Source organism: Pantherophis guttatus, chromosome 1, assembly GCF_059756535.1.
Source record: "Pantherophis guttatus breed Tessera chromosome 1, ASM5975653v1, whole genome shotgun sequence".
NCBI classification, from domain to species: Eukaryota; Metazoa; Chordata; class Lepidosauria; order Squamata; family Colubridae; genus Pantherophis; species Pantherophis guttatus.
This window is the reverse complement of record NC_142063.1, coordinates 119,079,827-119,107,296: the sequence shown is the minus strand read 5'-3', so window position 1 is coordinate 119,107,296 and position 27,470 is coordinate 119,079,827. Positions and strand designations below refer to the sequence as shown.

The window sequence follows — 27,470 nt, the reverse complement described above, 5'->3', positions numbered from 1 at the left end:
ACAGCAGAGAAGGCACCTTTCCTAGAATTACTTGTATTTTCTTTCCTTCATTTAACCTCCAACATCATGTGATTTTAGCCTTTTATGCACACTGGAGCTGGATGTTTTGTGAGCAATTTTTAAATCAACATTCAGGAGGAGGCTCAGAGGCACTTCACACACACATACACACTTACGCACACAACACAATGGGGTGAAAGAAGAGTCTGAGCAAAGCAGTTAACTTTGTTCAGTGCTTAAAATTGAAAATAATCAAACAGCTGCTTTTTTCCTGAAGAAATCTCTGCTTCCATTTGAGGAAAATGGGGAATAGGAAGCCACTTGCAAGAGATGGCCAGGCTGAGCCCTAGGGCGGGGTCAAACACGTTATCAGTCATGAGTCTCTGCACTCTCACAAGAGATCTAAGTCCAGGCCATCTTGAATTCCTTTCTTAACTCCTGCTACTTTCCCTTGATCGTTAGTTGGTCAGATTCTTGTGGAGATCTTAAGCTTGCAATAAATCTTTATACTCATTTGAACTGCCTGAATCTCCTGATTTCCGAGGCACATGATACCCACTTGGCTCAAGGAGCTGTAATTAACCTTTTTGGCAGAGATGTTATATGTGCACGGTATGAGAGAAGACACTCCATGGAGTCAGTGGCAAAGGTAAAGCTAAGCTGTTCATTAATCAGAGTGATTGATCCTGACAATAACAGTGCTAATTTTGACAGTGAAATCATCATCATCGTCATCTTTGCAAATGCACCTTATTGACCTGCCCCGGATGTATATCCCAAATATTCCTTCCAAAGTCAAAAATTAAAAAGAGAGAGTCCATTTTCTTTATGCACCTCCTCCCTCAAATTATTGTCAAAACTTAATTTAGAGAACACCCCTGGGCTGAATCAAGCAAGAAGAACATCAGGAAAGGAGAGTTTTTTTTTTTTAAATAGGCTTCAAAGAATCTTGTTATACAGAATGAAATCACAATTTTTGTATAATTCCAAGAAGATTTTGCTACTTTATTAGGAAAACAAATGTAATCTTCCACTATTGCATGCATTGCAAAAATATGCCATATAATTATTTATTCATCCTATCATCATAGCATATTTGAAATGGGGCATCCCTCTGATGCATGGACTATAAATCTAGAATCCTCAGTAAGAACCACAGTTGCTAGGGAATTCTGGGAGTTGAAGTCCATGTATCTGGAGGGTTGCCAGTTTGTGGGTAAACTAAAGTTACATGTTACATGTTATGTATTATTTAATATCTATATGTCACCAATCATCTTAGAATTCTAGATATGAGATCAGTAAAATCTCTGACTGACTAAACTAACAGAAAAAGAACAGTAAACATGCTGATAAAAATTATACTATCAAAGTCTTCCAAAAGTTAAAGTCTTTAATTAGTTAAAGATTATTAATAAGGGAAATAACGCCCCCACCCCCTTGGAAGGGAGTGCAGAGCTGAGGGCAGCCACTGAAAAGTCCCATCTCTCTGGATCAAGCCACAGCTGGATGGATCAAAGGCTGAAGCAATCAGGAACAAGTGTCACTTCCGAATTCATTTCAAAGGAAGCCATCCGTACATCTGAATCACTGAATAACATTAATTCTCTGAGCTGCCTACAGAGCAATTAGAACATAAAAAAAGGAAACACAACAACAAAGACAAGCAAAAAATAGCTTCAGCAACAGAAATAATTATAATATGACCATCATTTTTCCATGGCAGGGTTTATATACCGTATGGAACAAATTGCCTTTGGTGTTGGCGAGCTTCCTCTCGACTGCCATCTAGAAGGGGTTGAAATCATGTATTTTGATCTGGCACTTTTTGTTTTTTGTTTTATGCTACCAGTGTATATAATCGTATTTTTGTAAACCACGTTCTATGTCCATAAAAGCCTTTGAGCTTTGCTTTGTGAAGACTGTCCATAATCCAGCTGTTGCAGAAGTAGTCCTTGACTTGCAATCGTTCGCTGAGTGACCATTTGAAGTTGCAACACCATTGAAAAAAGTGACATATGTCCACTTTTCAAATTAATGTTCATTGCAGCATCTCAGAATTCGGGCACTTGGCATCTGGCATGTATTTATGACAGTTGCAGGTCCCGGGGTCATATGATCACCATTTGTAAACTTCCCAGCTGACTTCTGATGAGCAAAGTCAATGGGGGGGGAGCCAGATTTGCCTAATGTCTGCATGCTTCGCTTAACACCTGTGGCAAAAATATCATAAAATCAGGCGCAACTTAACAGCAGAAATTTTGAGCTTAATTGTGGTCATAAGTCCTCAACTTATGCCCCAACAACTGCCCCACCTGTACTAATGCCTTCTCAGTACTTTTTAAGCAAAAGTCGAAAGAAAAGCATACTGACAAAGTATTGTTTCAGTGAAGGCTGTTTTTTGGGGGGACAGCTGGGCTGAGGAGCAGGCTTTAACTGCCTAATCAGTGGTGCTAAATAAGCCACAAAACTGGATCTATGAAGTTTGGTAAGAAGATGTCTGTTCGTGTCCACAAACAGAATAGTGCTCAACTAAAACCAGGAGTGGAATTGAAAAATTTCAGCAACTGGTTCACTGCCCGGGTGCTGGGGGGCATGGCCATGGGGGTGTGGCCTACTTAGCCTACTGCACCACAGCAGGGGGGGAATTTTTGCCCTCCCCAGGCTCCAGAGGCTTTCTGGACCCTCCAGGAGGGCAAGAATGGCCTCCCCCAGGCACCGGAGCACTCCAGAGGCCGGAAATAGGCCCGTTTCCAGACTTCCAGTAGGCCCATTTTTCACCCTCCCAGAGCCTCTGCGCATGCCCTGCACTTACCTGGCATCCAAAATGGGCCATGTGGAGACTCCAGGGAGGGGCGAGGTGGAGTGGGCGGGGTCAGCCAGTCCTTGGAACAATCGGTTCGGCGAACCAGATTAAAATTAACATCTGGTTCTCCCAAACCAGTCTAAACCGGCTGAATCCTTGATAGTACAGTGAAAGAGCCTTGATAGTACAGTGGTCTAAGCACCCTGTTATTAACACAGCTGCTTGCAATTACTGCTGGTTCGAATCTCTCCAAGGCTCAAAGTTGACTCAGCCTTCCATCCTTTCTAAGGTAGGTGAAATGAGGACCCAGTTTGTGGGGGCAATAAGCTGACTTTGTATAAAATATACAAAAGTATGAAGGCTATTGCTTAACGCATTGTAAGCCTCCCTGAGTCTCCGGAGAAGGGCGGCATATAAATCAAATTAAAAAAAAAAATCCCATCCCTGACTAAAACTGTCAACACAATCTTGCAGGTCGTAGCGTATGAAAAAGCAAGAGCCATTTTGGAATACCAAAATCTACAGAAGTGGCATCATGAATGTAGGTCCCATTAACTAAAGTGCTTCCACTCCTTACTATGGTGACATTGCAGGCTCCGATCCCTACATAAAATCCTGCACCTTTACCCTGGAAGGAAACTGCAGCAGGGGGAGAGTGGAAAGGCAAAGGCATAGATGGAGTCATTCCTGTGATAGTCTAGGTGTTATATGGCATCTGGATGTCTTAAGTCTAACTATCTGAGCTGTGGTGGTGCAATGGTTAGAATGCAGCACTACAGGCTATTTCTGCTGACTGCTGGCAGCAGTTCGATCCTGACCAGCTCAAAGTTGGCTCAGCCTTCCATCCTTTCAAGATGGGTAAAATGATGACCCAGGTTGTTGGGGGCAATAGGCTGACTCTGTAAACCACTTAGAGAGGGCTGTAAAGCACTGTGAAGCAGTATATAAGTCTAAATGCTATTGCTATGATTCCCTGATTTCAGTGGAGCTGAATGGGTGGACTGTCATGAAATAACAGGAAAACCTCAGTGAAACCTCCAGGACTTTTATAGAAATCAGCAGCACTTGCAAGCAGAGTGTAAAGCAATGATACTTTATTTTTGGAATACAAGATGCCAGCACCTTGACCCTTGAGTTTGGAGAAGTATGCCATGAGCATCTCTCTTGCTCCTTCCTTGTCTCCTACCGTGGGGATTTTTGTATATTTCTTGTAAACAGGTAAGCCTGAAAAATCAATCAAACAACGCAAACAAAGGAAATGACAGAAACAAAGACAGACGGAAAAATCTTTGGGAGCTTTAGTGGCCAACAGATTGAGCTGAAAGGATTCCCAGCACTTACAGAATCAGAGGCGGTTAAGAGCCTCAATAGGAAGCATGTTAAACAATGTCTGCTTATGAGCAGGTGAAGGTCAATCTGGTTGAACTCCTTCTGAGAGACTTAATGCCTTTAGTGGTGAGAGAAAGATCCAGTGAAGCTGAGCATGCACTGGAATAACAATGGAAAAGCAGGGAGGGGAATTCAAGGGTAGGCAAGAGGGTAGAAGAAAACACAGCAGTAGGATCATCCTTTTTTTAAAACCCAAGATGGCTAGGTATAAAATAAAGGAGAATGAGAAGATCTTTTCTTCTTAAAGCTAAAGTAGAATACAATATAACAAAACACAACTAAGGAAAAACACAGATACATGAAAGGGCTCTTTGAGTTTCCATTCTTTTACGAATATCTGAAATCTCATGAACAGTTTGCACAAAACACTGATTTCATTCTTTTAAAACAGGCAGAGAATCTCGCCCTCTAAGTAAAAAACAGTGTGCTAAAGAAACAGGTTTACCGAATATACTGTATTTTATTACTCTTTTTAAAAGATGTGCCACCAAGTTTTGGCAGCATATTTTTGAGCTATCCTGGGGCTGCAACAAAAGACCATGGAGTCTTTTGCCTCCCCAATCCAAATTTTAACATTTAAATACTTTGGAACCACGTTCCTTGTAGAAATACCTTTGCTATCAGCTTCAGTATCCAGAAAGGGAGAGGGGAAGCTTCCCACTTACCTCCCCTTCCTCTAAGGAACATTAAGTTGGCTAAATCAAGAAAGGAGGCCTTTTCTGACAACCTCAACTGAAAAAGATCAAGCGATTTACCTTAAGCAACTGATGACAGAGCCACATGAAATCCTCAAGGCCTCATTTTGCAACTCGTGGAGCTCTCTGGGGACATGATTGCTAAAGGCTTCCACATTCCCCACTATTTTGAAGATGCTGAAGAGTGGAACCTCTAAATTGGACAATAAAAAAATAAATTCACCCCACACTTCTATTATTGGTGACAGTTCCCACCAAATTGGTCCAACTATGTGGTCCTCATCCCCAAATGATTCCCCCAGATAGATAGATAGATAGATAGATAGAGATAGAGATAGATAAAACAACCTGCAGTACTGTATAAGAAATAATTCATTGCACCATGGCCTTGTGTAAGGGGTCAAAATGCTGGCATCTTGTATACCCTTGGAGTTTATGATTAATTTTCCTACCTGCTTTATCTTACCTGACAGGTGAAACATTTATGAGATTCAAAGAGAAACCATAGTGATTTTCCTGACAGCAATGAAATATCATTCCAGATGCTGTGCAAAAGCATCACTTTGGTTCACGTTTTCTATATTAACATTTTATGGATATACTTTTTGTTTCTACAAATATCACACATTGATTGATTATTTCCCTTATGTATTTTTTTCCAATTTCATTTGCCCTGATATATTTTTGGTTGTACTTTAGTTTATCTTCTGGTTGTTATGCCTACCAATAAATACATACATATTTTAAATCTCCTCCTTTGAATGGACTAAATATGGCAAAAGCACTCCTTCCGTCTCCTATTTTCCCCACAGTAAGAAATCTGTGAGTTGGTTTGGGCTGGGAGTGACTGACCCAAAATCACCCAGACAGGCGAGACTAGAACTCACAGTTTCTCAGTTTGTAGCCTGATGTCTTAACCACTAGATCAGAGTTGTCAAACTTGTGGCCCATGGGCTGGATGCGTCACACACTGGCCACGCCCATGCCAGGTTTAGCAAATGGGGGAAAAGTTGCGATATGTCACGTGACGACGCAGTGACAATGCAGGTTTGACACCCCTGCACTAGAACAAAGATTACAGAAATGTCATAATGGGAGGGGGGCATTTTAATTTTTGACTCAAGTCATCATGTGTGAACTCACTGAAAGGCCTAACTACCTGAGAAAGTTAGCAACGGCTTACACTGCTTTTCTTTATTAGACTGTATCAGGTTGAGCCATACCAGCCGGCAACTGGGCTTCTTCTCCTTTTGCTATATACACAGAATTGCGGCCTGAGGCAAGTTAAGTCAAAACATTGTGGATGCTCTTACCTGCTGCCTTAACGGACAACATAGATCCAGCGAGGCTGCCGTGGCAACAGAAAGGATAAAAGAAAAGAAATTGTGATCCTAGGGGGAAATTTTCCCACCAAGATTCTAGAATTCACTGCTCCCCCTGTAAACATGCTTGCAACTGTCTGCCCAACTCCAGTTAGAAAAGATTGCCCTGGTGGCATTTCCTGCTTGAACCTCGTATTTGTAATTTAAATGCATTGCAAAGCCTCCGGAGAAGAGCAGCTCTTCCCTATTCTGCTCAGACCCAGCCTTAGAAGCCGGTGATTTGCCCTAAGGGAAGCTTGCAGCGAGTGAAGCAGCAGAGCAAGGCAATTGCTCTCTCCTAGGTGTGGCTACCAGCCCAAAACAGAGAGCCAACTCTTTCTGGTGCACACAAATATGCTGGTGCACACAAGTAAGCTTTGCTTACACGAAACCTTCAAGCACATTATGCTGAGCAGAGGCAAAGCATGCGTTATTCTGCTGATTTATATTTTAAGCTTGTGTAGGAAGTTAGCACCCATCCCTTTCCTAGAAGAATGAAATATTTTAGGAAATATTAAAAAGGCAGAATATTATGTTTCCCTGGATGAGAAATGGAGACGCATGTTTTAAAGACGAAGCAGCTCCCACCTTCTTGCCACCCCTCCACCCTTTGTCAATGGGCCAGAGGCAGAAACTCAATCTTTGTCAATGGACCATCATCTGTAACACAATAGGACCCATCTAGCAACAGAAACTAACACAATAGGACCCATCTAGCATCAGAAACTAACACAATAGGACCCATCTAGCAACAGAAACTAACACAATAAGACCCATCTAGCATCAGAAACTCACCACATGGCACCTGGGAAGATTACATCAGCTAGCAAGGCTAGCTAAGACCCCCACCCCCTGGGAGTCTGACAACCAATCAGGATACTCTTTCTGGGCCCCAGGAAGTTCAAAGCCAGAGAGGGCATAAAACCCGGGGACTCACTGCGTCTTGGCCCTTTTCTGTTCAGGAACTCAAATCATGTGATCCTGTCCACCATTAAACCATCTTTCCAAGCAGTCTCCATGTTTCCAGTGTCTTTTTCCCCACTTGGAGCTGAACCCAGAAGGATATTTCTTCTTACACTTGCTTGCTTTTTCATCAGTGAAAAAGTCTCCCATGCTCCCAAATGCAAGATGTCTCTAACTACATCCCACCACCAACAAGATGACCATGGATTAGTACAGGAAGTTATGTGAACCCAGCTTGCGTGGTTTGTAGTTCAGTGTGTCTTCCAAACTCAGAAAATTGATTTAGATAAACCATAGTTCAGTTACTCATGGGAAAGCGCAAACACAGCTATTGTCTGCTAACTTGACCAGAGGTGGTATTCAGCAGGTTCTGACCAGTTCTGGAGAACCAGTAGTGGAAATTTTGAGTAGTTTCAGAAAACCTGTAAATACCACCTCTGACTGGCCCCGCCCCCATCTATTCTCTGCCACCCAAATCCCAGTTGATCAGGAGGAAATGGGGATTTTGCAGTATCCTTCCCCTGGAGTGGGGAGGGAATGGAGATTTTACGGTATCCTTCCCCTGTCATGCCCGCCAAGCCACGCCCACCAAGCCACACCTTGCCCACCAAGCCACGCCCACAGAACCAGTAGTAAAAAATTTTTGAATCCCACCACTGAACTTGACATAGGACTGGAAAAAAAAAAGATTGTATCCTATATTCTTGCCCTTGTCTCCAATTCAAAAATAAAATCTGTGTTCCTTCCAAAAGGCAACGCTTGTATTTCCATAATGGTTCCAATTTACAAATCTCTCTTTGTATATCAGTGATTGCATGACCTCTGTAGATGCCATATGCTAAATAAAATAAATAAGATAAACATCTCTCTCTGTAGGAGAGGTGTTGTAGAAGCTTGTTCGACGTATCCGAAGAGTGAAACAATACGATGCAATTTTGTTCTCCTGCTTCTGTCTCCTGCAGAGAGGAGTGTATGGAATCCAGACAGCCCAGCAGTTTAAATTCAGCTTAATCCTTTATGATTTGAGAGTTAAATTCACACTTAATAGAAAATCATGGTGTTTTTTTCCCAATTGTCTGTTGTACAAGCTGCAGTTTGTTTATTTATCTATTTATCTATTTATTTATTTATTTATTTATTTATTTATTTATTTATTTATTTATTTATTTATTTATTGAATTTGTATACCGTCCTTCTCCCAAAAGGGACTCAGGGCGGTGGACAGCCAAAATTAAAATACATACAGTACAAAAGTTAAGACAGCTAAAATAAATTAAATCAATCGGCCTTCCAATTTAAAACCCCAAGTCTATAAAATTTAAAAATACCCATTAAAAAACCATTTAGGCTAGGCCGGCTTGCTGGAATAAATAAGTCTTCAGGGCCTTACGGAAAGTACGGAGGTCTGGGATGAGTCGTATTCCAGGAGGTAGCTCATTCCACAGGGCGGGTGCCCCCACAGAGAAGGCTCTCCCCCTGGGGGCCTCCAGCCGACATTGCTTGACCGACAGCACCCTGAGGAGGCCCTCTCTGTGAGAGCTTATTGGCCGATGGGAGGTTATCGGTAGCAGCAAGCGGTCTCATAGGTACCCTGGCCCTAAGCCATGGAGCACTTTAAAGGTGAGAACCAATGCCTTAAAGCGCACCCGGAAGACTACCAGGTGCCAGTGCAGCTCGTGCAGGAGAGGTGTTACATGGGAGCGCCATGCCGCTCCCATAATCACCTGCGCGGCCGCATTCTGGGCCAGTTGGAGCTTCCGGGTGCTCCTCAAGGGGAGCCCCATGTAGAGAGCGTTGCAGTAGTCCAGGCGAGACGTGACGAGGGCATGGGTGACGGTGCATAAGGAGTCCCGATCCAGAAAAGGGCGCAACTGGAGTATCAGGCGAACCTGATACCATCATACATCATTGTTTGCTATAAGCAACGCACAATGGCTGAGTTGAAAAATATGCTAAAGCCAAGCCAAACAAACCACATTTGTGAGTTAGCATGGTGAGTAAACCTAGCCTTGTCAGCTCTGCTGATGACCAATGGTTTTTAAACAAATAACTCTACTGATAAAGTCATGTCTGTTTAACTGACCTTAAGAAAAGAAATACCCACATTTGTTTTAGGGTAATGAGTAAATGGATTTTTTTCTATCCTTCCATGTCCAAATTAGTGATCATTACATTAATTTTCTTGTAAGCCACTTATTCAGTGCTATTAAATAATTGGGGAATCTAATAAAATAGTGGGATCAAACACTAGGGGCTGAGAGCTTAATTAACTGCCCCTTCCCCTCGCTTATCCAAACTCTGAAATTGGATTAATAACTAGCAATAGGAGAAGCCCGTTCCTTCCATCATACTCAAAGAGTGGTTCAATTCAGAGTTTCATTTCTTTCTTATTAAAATATTTCTACTGGAATACTCACTTTCTGTTTGGAGCCCTCTGGTGTCTGCAGTGCTAAACAGCCTTAAGTCATAGATCATAGATTATGACTTAAGGTCTATTATAGAAGTACCAAGTCTCTTTCTGCTTTGCCATATGTACAGTAAAGTACTTGCTTTTCCCTTCTGGTCCTCCTTGCTCTGCTAATTCAAGCTGTGTTAGAATGTCAAGTTCTGCGTCAACGAAGCAATTGCAGCATGAGTCTGACAGTCCATCACAACACAGGTGCACTGTTAGACCACTACCGTCATGCTGCTGCAGTCAGTGGTAGTAGGAAAACTCCATCCTTACATACAACACTGTGCCTGTGTCTTCTGGATTTAAAAATGACAAGCTAGAAACCTAAGGCAGCAATTCTATGCATATTGATCTGTGACTAAGCATTGCTTCTGAGTAAGACATATATTGATCTGCACTGCATAGCAGTAATCTTGCCCACAATTTCTTTGCTTAAAGTCCTCAACGGGGCAATTCTAAAAGAGATGTGAGTTCATCTTCTTCCAAAGATTTTGCATGGAACGACAAACATCTACACATAGATGTCATCTTGGCTAAGTGAAGGAAGAGCAACCATCCCTGTACTAGATTGCATTCTCTGTACTCCAAAATGCTTGAGAGCTAGGTTATTCTTCATCTAATGCAGGGGTCTCCAACCTTGGCAACTTTAAACCTGGAGGACTTCAACTCTGGGAGTTGAAGTCCTCCAGGCTTAAAGTTGTCAAGGTTGGAGACCCCTGATCTAATGGGTGGGTGGAAGGGTCTCTCAAGAAATCAAGAGCTTGTCCAAATTGCTTCAAGGAATCCTGAGCTAGCAACAGTAGCAGTGAAAGAGGAGACCTCTTCCAATCCAGCATTGCACCAAATTTGTCCTTGGCAAACTTCATTTAGCACTCCATGTCTTTGATTCTCTTCTGATATTTTATAGCTGTGCACTCCCCCCCCCCCAAACAAGTATTTGTGGAAGAGAGAGTAAACAGATCTTGCTGTCATTTTGGGTGACATAAAGAACAGAGAAATGCATATAGGATGTGCCTGAAGAACAGAAGGAAGCTAATCATAATGACATACATACCTTGAAAGGAACGGAGCAGAAGAATTTGTGTGGCCCATGAACAATGATTGTGAGAGAAACTATACTGCCATGTAGCTCTTAAAGAACGGGCAACTTTATGTTAGAAATCTTTCCCTTAAGAAACTTTGAGGGTATATGATGCGTGAAGCAGAGAATTTCACCTTTGGTGGAGAACTGTGGCCTTCAATTTGTAGCTAAACAAAGGGCTGTTCCAGCTATGTAATCAATTGTAATACCTGTTGCTGCTCCTTTACTGGAGTAGCATTTCCTCCTTTTGGGATTTAGGAAGATCGTTGTGACCTCATTGTTCTACAAAAACACTGGGATCTGAAAGTAGATTATCTCTCCCCCCCCCATTTAAATATTGTTGAGACTGTGGTCTTCAATGCAATAGGACAGCAGAGTTTTTATGTATTTTGCTATGTTAGGTTTTAACTGTTTTTATTAAGTTAAAATGGAAGTGGTCTAGAACCCTGATTAATAAACAAATACAGATAATCCTTGCTTAACAACTGGACATTTTATGACCATTTAGAGCAGGGGTCCTCGAACTTTTTGACTTAGAGTTATGTTGGCCCCAAAATGGATGTTTTGCCACCTATAAAGCACCTCCAACTTTTGTAAGTGGTCACACCTCCCCCTGGTCACATGACTGCATGTCAAATGGGTCAGCTTTATGACGGATTGTGTTGCTCTGTGGTCATGTGTCTGCAATTCACAATGTTTTTTGCAGGTTTCTGGCACATCCATTCAAACAAGCAGGTTTGCTTAACAACCGCAACATTCATTCAATGACCACTTTGTTCACTTTATGACCACTGTGAAAAAGGGTGGAAAATTATTTCCTGTCAGGTGGGTGCCGCAGCTTACCACCGTAGGTACTTACGACTGTAACTCCAGATTCAATTACAGTAGTAAATTAAGCACTACCTATATGCAAATGTTTGCTACATTGTGTAAAGCAAAGCAAATACGAATCCCAAAATGTAAATAACGTGCCTCCAAAATTGATATTTTTTTCTTTTGGCTCTTCATAGATGGAAAACATCAGGATGGAGAGAGTGAGGTTAGAGAGGAGTGAGTATAGTTTTCAGATCAGAGATCTCTAGTTGCTAATCCTAGAGGAATTCTGTGAGTTGAAGTCCACATGCTTTCAAGTTGCCAAGGTTGAGAAATACTGCTGTAGGTGCTTATTCAGAAAAGGCTGGGTACTCAGATCCTGCCTCTGCCACTGTCTGCCACTTCCCACAGTTGCCCATAATCGTCCTGCAGTATTGCATTTGTACTGACTTTAATGCTAATTAACAGGAACCAGAAACACTTTGAACTGTTTTCCAGGCCTCTTAATTTCCTAGCCCCCAAGGAGGGATATCTATTTGTGCCGCTTGATCTATTTTCAAATGGCCTTTGACCTAATTTCAAAAGCACTTTGTTTGTGAGCAGTTTGGCCTTCTAACAAAAATGACCTTTCTCTACCCTGGAAATATTTAATGGAGAAAGAAAGAGGAAGGAAAAGAGGGTGACAGAGGATCTAAGGAAACCTGGTGTCTGCAGGAGGAGGGGAGGTGGGAGGAAGTGATGGCATGTCTACTATGATGTCATCACGGAAGTGATGTGAATTGTGCATTGTGTGTAACTGGTGCAAATGTCAGAATTCCCTCCTTTGCACAAGGGCATCATGATGCATGTGATGCTACTGTAATAAGGAGAGAAAAATGGATGTCAGAAAGTGGCAATTTAAACCTGTTTCAGTCCTGGGCTGGGGACAAAAACATGCAAGAGAAGGAGAGAAATTGCTAATACCAAGGCATGGCAGCATTGTGGTTAAGCACAAGTGAGAATATGGCCTTAAAGAACCACCTGTTCCTTGCCAGATTTCGTTTGTAGTTATTCTTTGTTATTTTGAAGCCATTGGACTACAGTTTCCATCATTCCTGCTTTGCTGAAACTGATGAGAGTTGAACTCTACTAATCTATGGAGAGCCATAAATTCTTCACCTTTTCTGCAAAAAATTTTTTTGTAATGAAGTAAATGGAAGTAATTTTTTTTGTAATGGAAGTAAGCTCAGTTGCAAAAATATTTTGTTAGTTGCGAAGTCGTGTCTGGCCCATCGCGACCCCATGGACAACGTTCCTTCAGGCCTTCCTGTCCTCTACCATCCTCTGGGGTCCATTTAAGCTCACGCCTACTGCTTCAGTGACTCCATCCGGCCACCTCGTTCTCTGTCGTCCCCTTCTTCTTTTGCCCTCAATCTTTCCCAGCATTAGGCTCTTCTCCAGTGAGACCTTCCTTCTCATTAGGTGGCCAAAGTATTTGAGTTTCATTGCAAAAATATAGACAGCTCAAATACCGTAAGTTTGTTATAAATCCCTGCCACCCCAAAACTCACAAACTTTGGGAAGGTGCCCCAATAGTTATCACTGCTCTCCGTTTCCTCTATTTCCAGTCTCTGGGCCATTATTAGCAAGTGACCCAGCTTAGTTTCTTCACAAAATTCAGATTCCTTGTAATAGGGACTGGGAGACCATGCAGTAAAACAAATACAAATAAAGTTCACATGAAGCCCCCCCCTCCCTTATCACTTAAAGGCAGGGGTGAAATCTACTTACCTTCCCTACTGGTTTGGAAGTGCATGCGCTGTCACATGCGTGCACGGACCCTCTGCGCATGTGTGAACCCTTCTGCGCATGCGCAGAGGGTAAAAAACAGGTTACTTCCTGGTTAAAACCAGGAAGTAACGACGATCGGGTGGGTGGTTGGAGCCTTGCACTGCCGTCGCTACCAGTTCTTCAAACCACCTGCCGCCATCGCTACCGGTTCGGCCAAACTGGTCTGAACCGGTAGCATTTCACCCCTGCTTAAAGGGTATGTTGTGAATACCTGTCACAAGGCCAGGGGTTCTTTAGTCCAAGGCCCTCACTAAACACTAGTCAATCCATAAAAACCTTTTACAGATCAACTCATAAACCCAGGCTGTTAGAACACTGTAAAAATATATGTTGAAGAAAGATATTCTCAGAGCAGTTAATCATTCTATGTTTGAGGGGGTAGCCAAATCCATCTCTGTCTTGCTCTTTGCTGCTTAGTCACTTCTCCTGATCCCTGCTGACCATCTGCTTCCCTTTCAGAGGAAGAAATTACAGCAAATAGTGCTTTCATCTTCTAATTATCCCCCCTTTTTCTTCTCACTGCTTAGCTCACTCCCTGGAAAAGAGAGCACAACAAGCAATATTGGCCGGGGTATAATAAGTCGAGACCTGGCCTTGGACGGACGTTGGACAATGTCAGCTTGTGACACTGTTCCTGCCTCCTGACTGCGAGCAAATGGGATGCAAATTACAGGACACTATGCAAAATGTAATGTTTTTTTAAAAAATATTGTATGCTGGTGGACAATTTCGCTGCTCCAAATGGATTTTGTGAATTCTTGTAAGACTCAAAGATCCTCATTCAAGTGAATGAGCAACTTGTCAAATGCAGTTGGTGCCAACAGGTGGTGCTGCAACCTCATCATTCTTCTTGAGATGCTTAGAGGCCGGAAGAGAGACAGTCTCATCTACGGTACCACCATCTCCTCAGATCCAGGCTTCCCTTCCTCATTAAGGATCACCAGACACAAACATGGGTGCCTGGAGTGGGTGTGAATCCACAGTAATGATCAGGGTTAACTGGATTATGAAAGCCTCCAATACCTGAAAGTATTGCAATACCTAGGAAGGAAATGCTTAGGTCTTCCCATATATATGACCATTGCACTTGAAACTTATTAAAAAGGTAAAGGTTCCCCTCGCACATATGTGCTAGTCATTCCTAACTCTAGGGGGTGGTGCTCATCTCCGTTTCAAAGCCGAAGAACCAGCACTGTCCGAAGACATCTCTGTGGTAATGACAAAAATGTTGTGTAACTATGTCTGGAGTGGGAGGCTGGGGAAGGTGTCTCTTCCCTTGGAGAATTTTTATTTATGTATTTATTTATTAATTCATTAAAATTATAATTTATTTATTTATTTAGAATATTTCCATTTCTGCAGGAAGGGGGAAAGAGTTGCATCTTTCAACCCAACAGTCACTTAGCTACACTCTTCCTCTTGGTAATGGCTGGATGGAGAGGAGGATGTTGAGATGGGGTGTTGCTGGAGGATGCTTTGAGCACTTCCTCCTGCCTCATCCAATTTGCTGCTCACCTTTTGCTAGCGGTCCTGCCAAGGGGCACCTGTGTCTGGGCAGGTAAAAATGAAATCTCCTCTGAGCTTGATTTCTGATGATGTCACAAAAGCTTTCATGTTGTTTTCTTGGCAACAATACAGAAGTTTGCTTTGGGCGGGGAGGATTAGTCTCCTAGTTTAATTTACAGACCCAAGATTTCCTCTTGGTCTCTTTTCCTAATACTAACCTAGTGTTTCAAAATTAGCCCAAGTACTGGTAGAAGTACTCTGAAATACATGGCAGGGAGAAGAGGATCTGAAATAAAGGAGTCCCTGCTCCTTTATAGGAACACTTTACATTAGCAGCAGCAAACTATTTCTGCTCTTGGGAAGAATGGAACGAGCTTAACAAGCAATCAGATCCTTCAACAAGTGTCCTATTGAACAAGGACGAACTTGTTCTTGGCAGACAAAACAGGAGAGAAGAGCCCATTCTTGCACAGAGGGAATGACTGCCGTAAAAATGATATATATGCCTGAAGCTCACGGAGGATTCTTTGGATCCACGAAGAAGAGGAAAGCAGGCAAACCTACTTAAAAACTATAGAATCCAATAACAACAATGACAACAAAAAGTAGGGTTAAGGTCCAAAGTTAGGAGTCAAAAATACCCTGAACGTCTTTCACTTGCATACGCCATTCATGTTGCTCTCTCCTGCACAGAATTCCACTCCATTCCAGCATGAACCAGAGGGTGACATGATATCTAATATCTCAGGGGCTGCCACAAAGAAAAGGGGATCAGCCTATTCTCCAAAGCACCTGAAGGCAGGACAAGAAGCAATGGATGGAAACCAATCAAGGAGAGAGGCAACCTAGAACGAAGGAGAAATTTCCCGACAGTGAGAACTATTAATCAGTGGAACGAGTTGCTTCCAGAAGTTGTGAATACACGCTCAAAATTAATTTAAAGCAACTTGTGATGTAAACAGTGCAAGAAAAGGAAAGCTTGACTCAGCCCAAACAAGAGGCAAAATATTCAGAAGGGATGACTTCTTGGTGAGAAAACCCATTTGCTTTCATTTATGCCCTACAAATGAATAAAGGGAGCTGGTTAAAATGATATTGTATTAAATCTAGATTTGTGTGTGTTATACTGTTCCAGATGGGACAGAATATTATGGTACTGATAGTCCATAGGAAGGTGAAAAGTAGGCCTGGCAAATGTTGGGAAAGAAGAGGAGAATTGATGGTGGGGCCAAAAAAGACTTTTGGCTCACAAAACAATAATGTAGAATACAGAATAGAGAATAACAGGGTTGGGAGGGACCTTGGAGGTCTTCTAGTCCAACCCCGAGCAGAAGACCGTATACTATTCCAGATAAATGGTTGTCCAATCTTTTCTTCAAAACCTCTGGTGATGGAGTATTCACAACTTCCGGAGGCAAGCTGTTCCACTGATTAATTGTTCTCACTGTTAGGAAATTCCTCCTTATTTCTAGCTTGGTTCTCTCCTTGATTAATTTCCATCCATTGCTTCTTGTCCTGTCTTCAGATGCTTTGGAGAATAGTCCAATCTCTGTGACAGTCCCTTAAGTACTGGAAGGCTGCTATCATGTTACCTGTAGAGTGGCTTCCCTTTGGACATAATAAAGCATTTAAGAACTGAGGAACAATACTCACGTATTATGTTCATTTAAAACTTAGAGAACCGAATTCTCAAGCATTTCATATGGTTTTCTGTATGTTTCCTTCCATAAACCATTGGCTCTCCTTCCTTCCTTCCTTCCTTCCTTCCTTCCTTCCTTCCTTCCTTCCTTCCTTCCTTCCTTCCTTCCTTCCTTCTTTCCTTCCGATATTATTAGCTGTTGCTTCCTGTGGACTGAGAGTGAGAGAAAACCCACTTCAGAATCTTCCGTTGAGAACGTTGCAATAACTCGTCTGTGCTTATTTGGGGGCAGGCGGTTCAGTGTATTTTCCCTCCAAATTCATGTTTTATTTATTTTTTGAAAACCTGGTGGTTTTCCCAAGGCCCCAAATTTCTCCACACCTCCTCCTAGCTGCACAATGTCATCACAACTTAGAAAAAGTAGCAATGTGTTGCAGTGGGTGGAATGTCTGTCTACGAGGGGGGAGAGCTGCATAAACTTCTCAGTACAGTAATCAGGTTCCCTGGTGACCTTCATCCAATTCATTCTCTCTCAGCCTTATCTACTTCACAGTGTTCTTCAGATGCTCAAATTAGGAGTGAGAAAACATGTAGGTTATCCAGAGATCCTTGAAAGAAGAGTAAGATAAAACTGTAAGACACAAATAAGTGCCCTGTACTTTGGGAGGAACTGCAGAGTACCAAATGATAATTAGGAGTGAACAAATTATTGGCATCCAGCATCTGTTAGTCCCAGCGCACATGTCCGTGTGAATCTTTCGTCCTAAGAATATTCAGAAGGGATTCATTTCCCATCATTGCATTGTGTTTTTATTTCCTGGGCTGGTTATTGTATCATCTATCAGACCATCCCTGCCATTAACACAGGAGTGTGCTGCTGGGGGTTCGCAGGGGTTTGGGAGAACCTGTGGCTAAGATTCTGTGCAGTTGGGAGGACCCCCAAATCCCACTCCTGGCTAGCCTTGCCCACCCCTCCCCTTCCCTCCCGGGAGTCCCCACGTGGCCCGTTTTGGATGCAGGTAAGTGTAGGGCGTGCGAGGAGGCTCGGGGAGGGCGAAAAATGGGCCTACCGGAAGTTCGGGAAGGGCCTCTGGAACCAGGGGAGGGCAAAAACACCCCCCCGCCATGATGCAGGAGGCTGACTAGGCCACGCCCAGCATGGCCACGCTCACCCAGCAACTGAGCAGAGAACCCCTTGCTAAAATTTTTGAAGCCCACCCCTACATCAGCATTATTCTATGCATTTAGAGAAGGTACAATTCCCGAAGGCTGTGCTGAGATTCCTTAATGTGCTGAAGGCAACTATTAGTGTGCAGAATTATTATGCAGTAAATGAAAAATGAAAAATTTCCCATCCCACTCATTTTTTTTCATCTGTTAAAGTGAGAATAATAAACAAACAATTCAAAATTTACAATTAAACATTTCTGACAGTTCAAAAAAAAAAAATCAGTGACCGATATAAACACCCTTCTTTTCAATAACAATCATAAGCCTTCCATTCATGGAGTCTGTCAGTTTCTTGATCTGTTGATGATCAACTTTTTGTGCAGAACCTTTTTATGCAGAACTTTTTATGCAGAACCACGACCTCCCAGACACTGTTCAGAGAGGTGTACTTCACCATAAGCCCCCCGTTTAAGAAGGGCCCACAAGTTCTCAATAGGGTTTAGGTCAGGTAAGGAAGGGGGGGGACATGTCATTATTCTTTCATCTTTAAGGCCTTTACTGGCTAGCCACGCAGTAGAGTACTTTGATGCATGCGATGGAGCATTATCCTGCATAAAAATCATGGTCTTCTTGAAAGATGCAGACTTTTTCCTGTACCACTGCTTGAAGAAAGTGTCTTCTAAAAACTGGCAGTAGATTTGGGAGTTGATTTTGAGTCCATCTTCAACCCAAAAAGGTCCAACTGGCTCATCTTTCATAATACCAGCCCATACCAGCAGCCCACCTCCACCTTGCTGGCATCTGAGTCGAAGTGGAGCTCTGTGCCCGTTACTGATCCAGCCAAGGGCCCATCCATCTGGTCCATCAAGGGTCACTCTCATCTCATCAGTCCATAAAACCTTTGAAAAATCTGTCTTCAGATATTTCTTGGCCCAGTCTTGTCATTTTAACTTACGTATCTTGTTCAGTGGTGGTCAGATTTCAGCCTTCCTTACCTTGGCCATGTCTCTGAGCACTGAGCATCTTGAACTTCTGGGCACTCCAGAATTGGTTGCAATTCTGAAATATGACAGCACTGGAGGATAATGGGTTCCTGATAGCTTCACGTTTAATTCTTTTCAAATCTTTGGCACTTAAGGTGTGTCTTTTTTTCTCAACACATTTCTTGCGACCCTGTTGACTATTTGCAATAAAACATTTGATGGTTCTGTGATCACGCCCCAATATATTAGCAATTTCAAGAGTGGGTGCATCCCTCTGAAAGCCTTTTTTTTTTTTTTTTACAATTTTTGACTTTTCAGAGTCAGTTAAAGCTCTTTTTTAGCTCATTTTGCCTGAGGAAAAGAAATGGCCTAATAATTATGCACACCTTGATATAGGGTGCTGATCTCCTTAGGCTGCACCCTCCCTTATTACACAAATACACATCACCCGATATGCTTATGCCAACTAAGCATTCAAGTTTATACAGCTTGGAGGTGGAAAATATGCATAAAAATAATGATATGGTCTAAACGTTCACTTGCCTAATAATTGTGCACACGGTGTAGAATTGACTGTCCTTGAACAAACGTCCCCTAGTAATGTTTGCAGGGAAACAGAGGGAATGAGATTGTTTGAGGGCAAATAGCTCTTATTTGTTCACAGTCTAATTTGGGGAGTTCCAAAAAAAGTAAAGCATTTTAATTTGAAGGGCGGAGGAGAGGGGGTAGAAAAGGGCTAGCTTTTGCTGGGGGGGGGGAGGCAGTATTGTCTAAGATCTTCTGTGTACAACCCAAATTAGCGTATATTGTTCTGATCTCAGACTGCACATGAATTTCCCCTACTACAATGAAGAAAAATCACCAAGTACTGCATAAGCTCTTTATAGCAAATGCTCTCTCTTACTGCTCTGTCTTCTTTGGGGCCTTAGAGGAATAAATCCATTTTATTGCATAGCTGCTTCTTTCAAGAACAAAAGATGTTAGAGTTCTTTTGTGTGTAGATCCAGAGAAGAAAGACAGAGTTTAGCTGCACGCGACTTAACATGCTCCAACGTGCAAAGAAAAACTGAGAAGCTAGCTAGGTCAAGCCACTTTTTCATAAATCTCCCAATTATTCCTTGAACAAGCTGAACAAGTGATCATGTTTCAGAGAATCATCATGTGGCATTGTGTCCATGAAGTGATATGTCCTACAGCCAAGCAGCACAGCTTCTCAAGTATAAGACTAGGACCTATGTAAGAAATGGGTGACACCCCCACTCCCCAGATTATTAACAGAGCCTGAAATTTAAGGAGCCAGTAGTAACCTAGGAATCTGCCAATCAGTGGCAAAATCCATTTTTTTTTTACTACTGGTTCTCTGGGCATGGCTTGGTGGGTGTGGCTTGGTGGGCATGGCAGGGTAAGGATACTGCAAAATCTCCATTCCCACCCTATTCCTGGGGGAAAGATATTGGAAAATCTCCATTCCCATCCCACTCTGGGGCCAACCAGAGTGGTATTTGCCGGTTCTCCAAACTACTCACAATTTCTGCTACCGGTTCTCCAGAACTTGTCAGAACCTGCTGGATTTCACCCCTCTTGCCAATACTGTTTAGGGATGCAAACATTCGGATGGTAGAAAAAGGTTTGAGTTTTCTGCATCTCTTTGTTGCCATCTAGGCTTTGGTCACATTTTTTGCAGCCCAGCAAATCTTTTTGCAGGTATATTGGGCAATGTGGGCAATGAGAAGAAATCCTACCGTAAGGAAAAAAGGAAAAGGAGGGGCCAGGAATGTTTGCCAGCTGGAGAGAGGACATCCACAGGGTGACAGGAGAGCTCCCCTTCCTGTGATTTCTCATGAAGGCAGCTGGGATAGTTTTTTTCTGCCTGAAGGAAGCAGGTTCTGAAGTATTTCAGTGCTGGCAGCCAGAGGCGAGAAGGTTGCCTTCTTGCAGCTGGGTAGGAAATAATTGCCACTTGTTCTGAGATTAATACATTGGCCAGAACTTGGAAAGGATAACAAGAGGAATCTGTCATTGCAAAGAATATTAAACACCCCAAAGAAAATGGAAGGGGGATGGTGGGGTGGAAGCAGCTTTATCACCCAAGCTGCCCTCAGTCTGGAACTTTCTCCAAAGAGCCCTTGGCTTCCCTTCCAAAGTGCTTTTCCTCAAAGGAAGGTGTTTTCTGAGAGGAGAGCTCTGAAATTTGCCCAGAGAATGGTTTTGTTTCTTTGTTAATACCAGGCTGGGCCTAATTGTGACTAACTCACCCTCTGCTTCCAACTCTGGCCAGCTCACAATAGCGCACAATTTAGGAACAATCCACAACTTTATGAACTTGCAACCATTTAATGTTGAAGACTGTCACTACAAGGGGATTTCTCTTAAATATTACGTGAGGGGTATTGAGGCAGATAGACTTCTGGATTTTCAAAACCAGGGTTGAGAATGGACCCAAATACTGCTCTGTGCCTCATTTTCGAAGATGATTGTTACAGTATTTCAGCAATCCATCTTCCCCTATTCTGTCTCTCTTTGCCTGTCCATCTCTCTCTCTCCCACTCTCTCTCCTCCTCCTCCCTCCCCCTCCCTCTCGCTCTCTCTCTCTCACACACACACACAAATCCATTGATTATGCATCTTTGTCTGGTAAAAAGGACATTCCCTCCACCCTTTCTTACTCATCCCAGCACAAAAGGTCTTTGTTTTGTCTCTGGGTTATCAAGGAGCCCTGTTATCTCCTCCTTCAAGGGAAGGGCTGGTGGGGGTACAGGTGAAGAAACAGCTGAGGCTGAGGGCTGAGAACTAGAAAACAACAAGGACAGCTGGGAACAGAGGAGCAAACAGAGAGCAAGCAAGAATAAGATAAGATAGAGAAATGCAAAATATGTTAGGGAAAGAGATGGAGGGGGTGTAGAAAGCTATTGTAAGCTCTGGGAAATGCTACGGCCACCTCCTCCTCCATCAGACCCTGGATTTAAAAACCTCCTCCCTTCATTTCCACACCTGTGGCTTGGTGGGGGAGGGAGCCGGCTAGATCCAGACAATGTATGATCTCTTTTATGAGGGAATCTAATGAGGATCTCCTTTAATTTCTGTGGATGAGTGTCAAAAGAAATATTTACAATGTTTAGATTCTGGGGCATGTGGACTACAGCAGCGTACCTCCAAACATTTGCACAGTGCTTTTGATGTTTTGCCACTGACACCCCAACATGATCATATAAATCTAATAGTGAATAGGTAAGTAAATATGGACTGAGCATTTCTCATTCTAGTACTGTGTCACTCTTTGTACCCCCTCTTAGTAAACATCAGTATGATCCATGAAGTGCATTTTTTGGTGAAAGCCTTAAAGACCTGCTGATTTATATAAACTTTCCCACCCACCTTTTAAAATAGTATTTTTAGAACTCATTTTGCTGGAGTGGAAATTCCTTCCCTCCCGCTATGCACTTTTGTAACCTTCTCTCCTCCAATCCTTCTGAATGCCATTGTTAACACCTGCACCCTACTCCTTCCCTAAGTCCTTACCATTAGGAATCATGCCAAACTTGCCATGATTAAAATCGACTCATTATCACTTTTGTGACAAGTGCCTTTAGGCTTTGAGCAAGGAGTTTTTTCACAGATTGCTCTTTGCAACCACAACATAACCCACTTTTGCAGGAAAACTGCCTTACAGAATATATCAAGGATGCGTAACCTGTTTCAGATGTAGTATTCTATTTTCTTTATTTTCTATCAATAACCGACAGAACCATTTTGCAAAAATTGATAGAACCATGACAGAAAAGAGATAGTTTTGTGCAGTGGTTGAGGCATCAAGCTAAAATCCAGGAGATCATGGGTTCAAGTTCTTCCTTAGGCCCAAAGCCAGCTGGGTAACCTGGAGTCAGTCACTATCTCTCAAACCTAAGAAAGAGGCAATGGCAAACGACTTCCCAAAATCATGCTAAGAGCATTGCGGAGAATTGTCCAGACAGTCGCCAAGAATCAACGCTGATTTAAAGGTTTCCCTCACCTCTCACATACACACTAGAATAATGAATGGGCTGTCACTGCATCCTAAACGGTCAAAAGGCAAAAGTAGTAGTTTTTTTGGTAAAACTACCAAAATGATAAATTTTGTGTTTAAAAACATACCATGATACTCTTTGATTCATTAGAAATTTTTGTAATGAAGTATGAACAAGTTTCAATGTTGCAAGCCCTATAGCTAATACTCCTATAATCTTTGAGACAGTCTGATATCCCAGGCTAAACTTGCTGTAAACGTCTTGACTCAGAGATTACCAGGCTTTTGGGGCTCATGTGCCAGTAGTATATATGACTTTCCTGTGATGTAGTTGCCACAGCAAGGGCTTTTCATTTACAAAATGGCTGCCCAGAGCATTCAGCCTGTCACAAAACATTGCTTTCCTCAAAGATAAATTGGAAGCTGAACACACACAATAATTTCCTCCAAGCAAAGCAAAGTTGGAATCTGAATCTCCAGTGATAAATTACATACTGGTAATTGCTCAAATAAAGCACAGCAAAATGCCCACTGTTCAAAAAATCTATCTATCTATCTATCTATCTATCTATCTATCTATCTATCTATCTATCTATCTATCTATCTATCTATATCTATCATATCTATCTATATCTATCTATCATCCTATCAATCAATCTATCATCTATCATATCTATCTATCTATCTATGTATGATATCTATCTATCATCTATCTATATCTATCTATCATATCTATCATCTATCATCTATCAATCTATCATATCTGTCTATCTATCTGTCTGTCTGTCTATCTATCTATCTATCATCTATCATATCTATCTATCCATCTATCTATATCTATCATATCTATCTATCTATTTATGTCTATCATATCTATCATCTATCACCTATCATATCTATTTATATCTATCATATCTATCTATCTATCCATCCATCTATCATCTATCAATCTATCATATCTATCTATCTATCTATCTATCTATCTATCTATCTATCTATCTCTATCATATCTATCTATCTCTATCATATCTATCTATCTATCTATCTATCATCTATTTATCATCTATCAAACTAATTAACTGCCCATCTGCCTCACAGATTCACAAAGGAGCTGATCTGATCTGATCTGATCTGACCTGACCTGACCTCCTAAAGGGTTTTCTTTAGTACTTGAGCTAAATCAGAGCTGAAAAGAAGATAGCCCAGCTCTCTCTTGCTGAAACATTGGCCGCTTACTGGCTGGGAGGTAATTCTGAAATTTTATGATGCCATTGCTGCTCCATGTCCACCCAAAAGAAAGCACCCTTTACTGGCAGAAGAGAATGGGAAGCTGAGAAAGAAAACATCTTGAGTCTGGCAGGGTCATCAAAGCCCTCCAGCAGAAACCAAGGACACCCTATAACTCTGGATACAGTAGAGGGGGTGTGGCAAGGCACACCAGCAACTCATTGCTGGTTGGTGGAGGATACAGCTGCTTTGTGAGGTCACTACTGCTATGTGTTCATCTAAGTGAAAATACCATTTTCAAGTAAGAAGAGCATGGAAGATTAAGACGGGGCAACATCTCAAGTCTGGCCGGGTCATCTAAGCTGCTGTGCTGAAAGAACACCTACGCCTTTTAATACATTTTTGCTTCTGACTGACAAAGATGGCTCACGAAATTGATTGGATCAACAGTAAGGCTGGAGTGTGCAACATTAACTCCTACAAATCCAGACAAAAGAAAGAGGACACCGAACATAAAATGGTTTGCTTTGTTAATGTTGCCAACCTGAACATGAAAGACAAGAATTTGGGCCCAAATGGTATGAGTGACCAACTCGACAACATGAACGATCCTGCCAGTGAACTCGACTTACGAAACCTGGAGGAGAAGGAGGTCATTGTAATCAAGGACAATGAACAAAGGAAATGCATGAATACCGACGGAGCGGTCTGCCTTTTCAAGCCAGGTTCCTTGCAAGATTTCAACATTGTCGGCTGGCTCAATAATGATCTCCAGAAATATGCCTTCGGATTTGAACACGCACTGACTCCTTTCAGGACCTCTCAGAAACTGAAGGTGTTTGATAAGGGTTCTCAGAACAACAATAACACTGGTTCTAACGGTTCGATGGCTGAAACAGGAAATTCAGATGATCTTGCTTACTATGCTAATAAGCTCTGTTCCTTAGTAGTTGAGATGACACGTAAAGAGATCAAGGATAGATGGGAGAATACTAGAAAATACCTATGCCAAAACATTAATTCTTATAACGCAGGAAGGAAACCTAGTGTAACAGAAAGCAAACCATCTTCCGAAGACGAAGCCAAGGAGCAAGAAGGACAGTATTCAGACAGAACAAGAAGATCAGATGATTGTACTTCTGTCAATAAAGGGTTGATGTTATATGCAAACCAGGTGGCTTCAGACATGATGCTCTCATTCCTGAAGACCATGAGCGTCCAGAAGGGAAGACACCCTCCAGCAGCATGCATTGTTTTAAAAGAGGTGCTTGTGAATCATGCCAAGGAAATAGTCTCAGACTTGATAGATTCCTCCATGAAAAATTTACACAATATCACCGGGGCACTCATGAAAGACTCTGATTTTATTTGCGGGATGAAGAAGAATCTCTACAGTGTTGGAAGCCAAAAGTCCACAGAGGTTTTGGAAGCCATGGTGAGACGCTTGTTCAAGCTCCTCGCTGGAGATGATAAGACTCGGGCGCAAAGTTTAGCCTTTACCTCGTATAAATTAGGAGCACAGGGGAACCAAAAAGGTCAAGGCATGCAATTTGCATCCTTGAAAAGTGAGTGCCACAGCCAGGGGAAGGAAAGAATGGGGGGACAAGGGAGACCTCATGCCTCAGGAAGTCGGGGCCTAGACAAGCAAGGGTCAGCGGACGTGTATGGAAAAGAGATTCTTTTAACAGCCTTAATGCAGATACAGCAGCACTTATTAGAAAAAACCAAGAAAGCCAGAATCCGGGAAAGCCATGCCAACTCATTTGGCTATCTTCACCAGGACTCCACCTATGACAGAAGTGGTGAGAGAAGCCTGAAGCGCTCATCAAAGTCTTACGATGGGAGAATGGACTGTGATGGCCTCAGAGATAAAGGCAACGTTCTATTGTCTGTGATCCAGAAGATCCTTCAAGAGATTGGCTTCAATCCTGATGACCTTTGCATGGACAAGAACAGATGCTAGATTGCAGAAGTCCCTACAGGTGAAGAATCTCCTCTTCTGAACCAGCCCAATGGAGTAGCAGATCTGTATGGCAATAAGCAGCAGATGGACAAGAACATTTATTGATCAACCTGTGGGATGCAAATGATCTCTTTATTGATAACTAAAGGCATTTGCTCTTGGTTTTAGCTAATTTAGGCGACATCATCACAGCCCCACAGCTGCGGTGGAGTGAATTCAGATTGGGTGATTCAATGGTAGCTGGGCAAGATCATCAATTAAAAACTAAAAGAAGAGGAAAGAGAGTTTGTTATTTATTGCTTCCTTGGAGCTTAAGCCCATAGCAACTGATCCTAGATCATTATATCAATGGAGCAATACAGGTAGTCCTCGACCACAATTGAGCCCAAAATTCCTGTTGTTAAGCAAGATAGTGGTTAAGTGAGTTTTGCCCCATTTTAATTTGTCTTTTCTTGTTGCAGTTGTTAAGTGAATCACTGCACTTCTTAAGCTAGTAACACGGTTGTTAAGTGAATCTGGCTTCCCCATTGACTTTGCTTGTCAGAAGGTTGCAAAAGGTGATCCCATTTTATTTTATTTTTATTTTATTAGATTTATATACTGCCTTACTCCCGAAGGACTCAGGGCGGTGAACAGCCAAAAAGATAAAACACAAAGATTATAAAACAGTATAAAAACGTATTAAACAATTTGGCCCGAGACGAATTAAAACATTCCCATATTTAAAAACAGATTTAAAATTACGCATATATCGTTTAAAAGGGAAAGTTAGGCCAGGCCAGCCTGTTGGAATAAAAAGGTCTTGAGGGCACGGCGGAAGGTGCGTAAATCTGGGATCCTCCGTATCTCCAGGGGGAGCTCATTCCAGATAACAGGTGCCCCCACAGAGAAGGCTCTCCCCCTGGGGGCCGCCAGCTGACACTATTTGGCCGACGGCACCCTGAGGAGCCCCTCTCTGTGAGAGTGTACTGGCTGGTGAGAGGCTATTGGTAGCAGCAGGTGGTCCTGTAAGCCATGGAGTGCTCTAAAGGTGGTAACCAGAACCTTGAAGCGCACCCGGAAGACCACCAGGAGCCAGTGCAGCTCGCGCAGGAGAGGTGTTACATGGGAATGCCATGTCGCTCCCGTAACCACCCGCGCGGCTGCACTCTGCACCAGTTGGAGCCTCCTGGTGCTCCTCAAGGGGAGCCCCATGTAGAGAGCATTACAGTAGTCCAGGCGGGAAGTGACGAGGGCATGAGTGACCATGCGTAAGGAGTCCCGATCCAGAAAGGGACGCAACTGGCAAATCAGGCGGACCTGACGAAAAGTCCTCCCAGCCACAGCCGTCAAGTGCTCTTCTAAAGACAGCCCATGACCCCGGGGGACACTGTAAATATGAACCAGTTACCAAGCATCTGAATTTTGATCACTTGACCATGGGGATGCAGTCATAATGTGAGAAACGGTCATAAGTCATTTTTTTCAGGGCCATTGAACAGTCACTAAACGAATGGTTGTAAATCGAGGAGATGCCATCCTTTTCTGCATGCCTCCCATTAGTTAGCTGGTAGCTGGGTTTCCCATTTTGTTACAGACCAAAACTTATT

General features: G+C 42.6%; 1 protein-coding gene and 1 long non-coding RNA gene across 2 annotated transcripts; one reads left to right on the top strand and one right to left on the bottom strand.

Moving 5' to 3' along the window:
• Positions 1-973: 973 nt before the first annotated feature.
• On the bottom strand, positions 974-5,083 carry LOC132710628 (uncharacterized). The gene is made up of 2 exons (XR_009621309.2): positions 4,951-5,083; positions 974-2,213 (listed from the first exon to the last, which is right to left on the bottom strand). It is a non-coding gene; the product is annotated as an uncharacterized LOC132710628 (long non-coding RNA).
• Positions 5,084-24,227: 19,144 nt separating this feature from the next.
• LOC117675264 (A-kinase anchor protein 4-like) lies at positions 24,228-26,151 on the top strand. Its single transcript, XM_034433735.2, has one exon. It carries the CDS (start codon positions 24,340-24,342, stop codon positions 25,879-25,881), a length of 1,542 nt encoding a protein of 513 aa, XP_034289626.1. The 5' UTR covers positions 24,228-24,339; the 3' UTR covers positions 25,882-26,151.
• Positions 26,152-27,470: the final 1,319 nt, after the last annotated feature.

What these genes read in the sequence shown, in the direction of transcription:
- LOC117675264 (XM_034433735.2), top strand. Translation starts at nt 24,340, where the DNA reads ATGGCTCACGAAATTGATTGGATCAACAGTAAGGCTGGAGTGTGCAAC.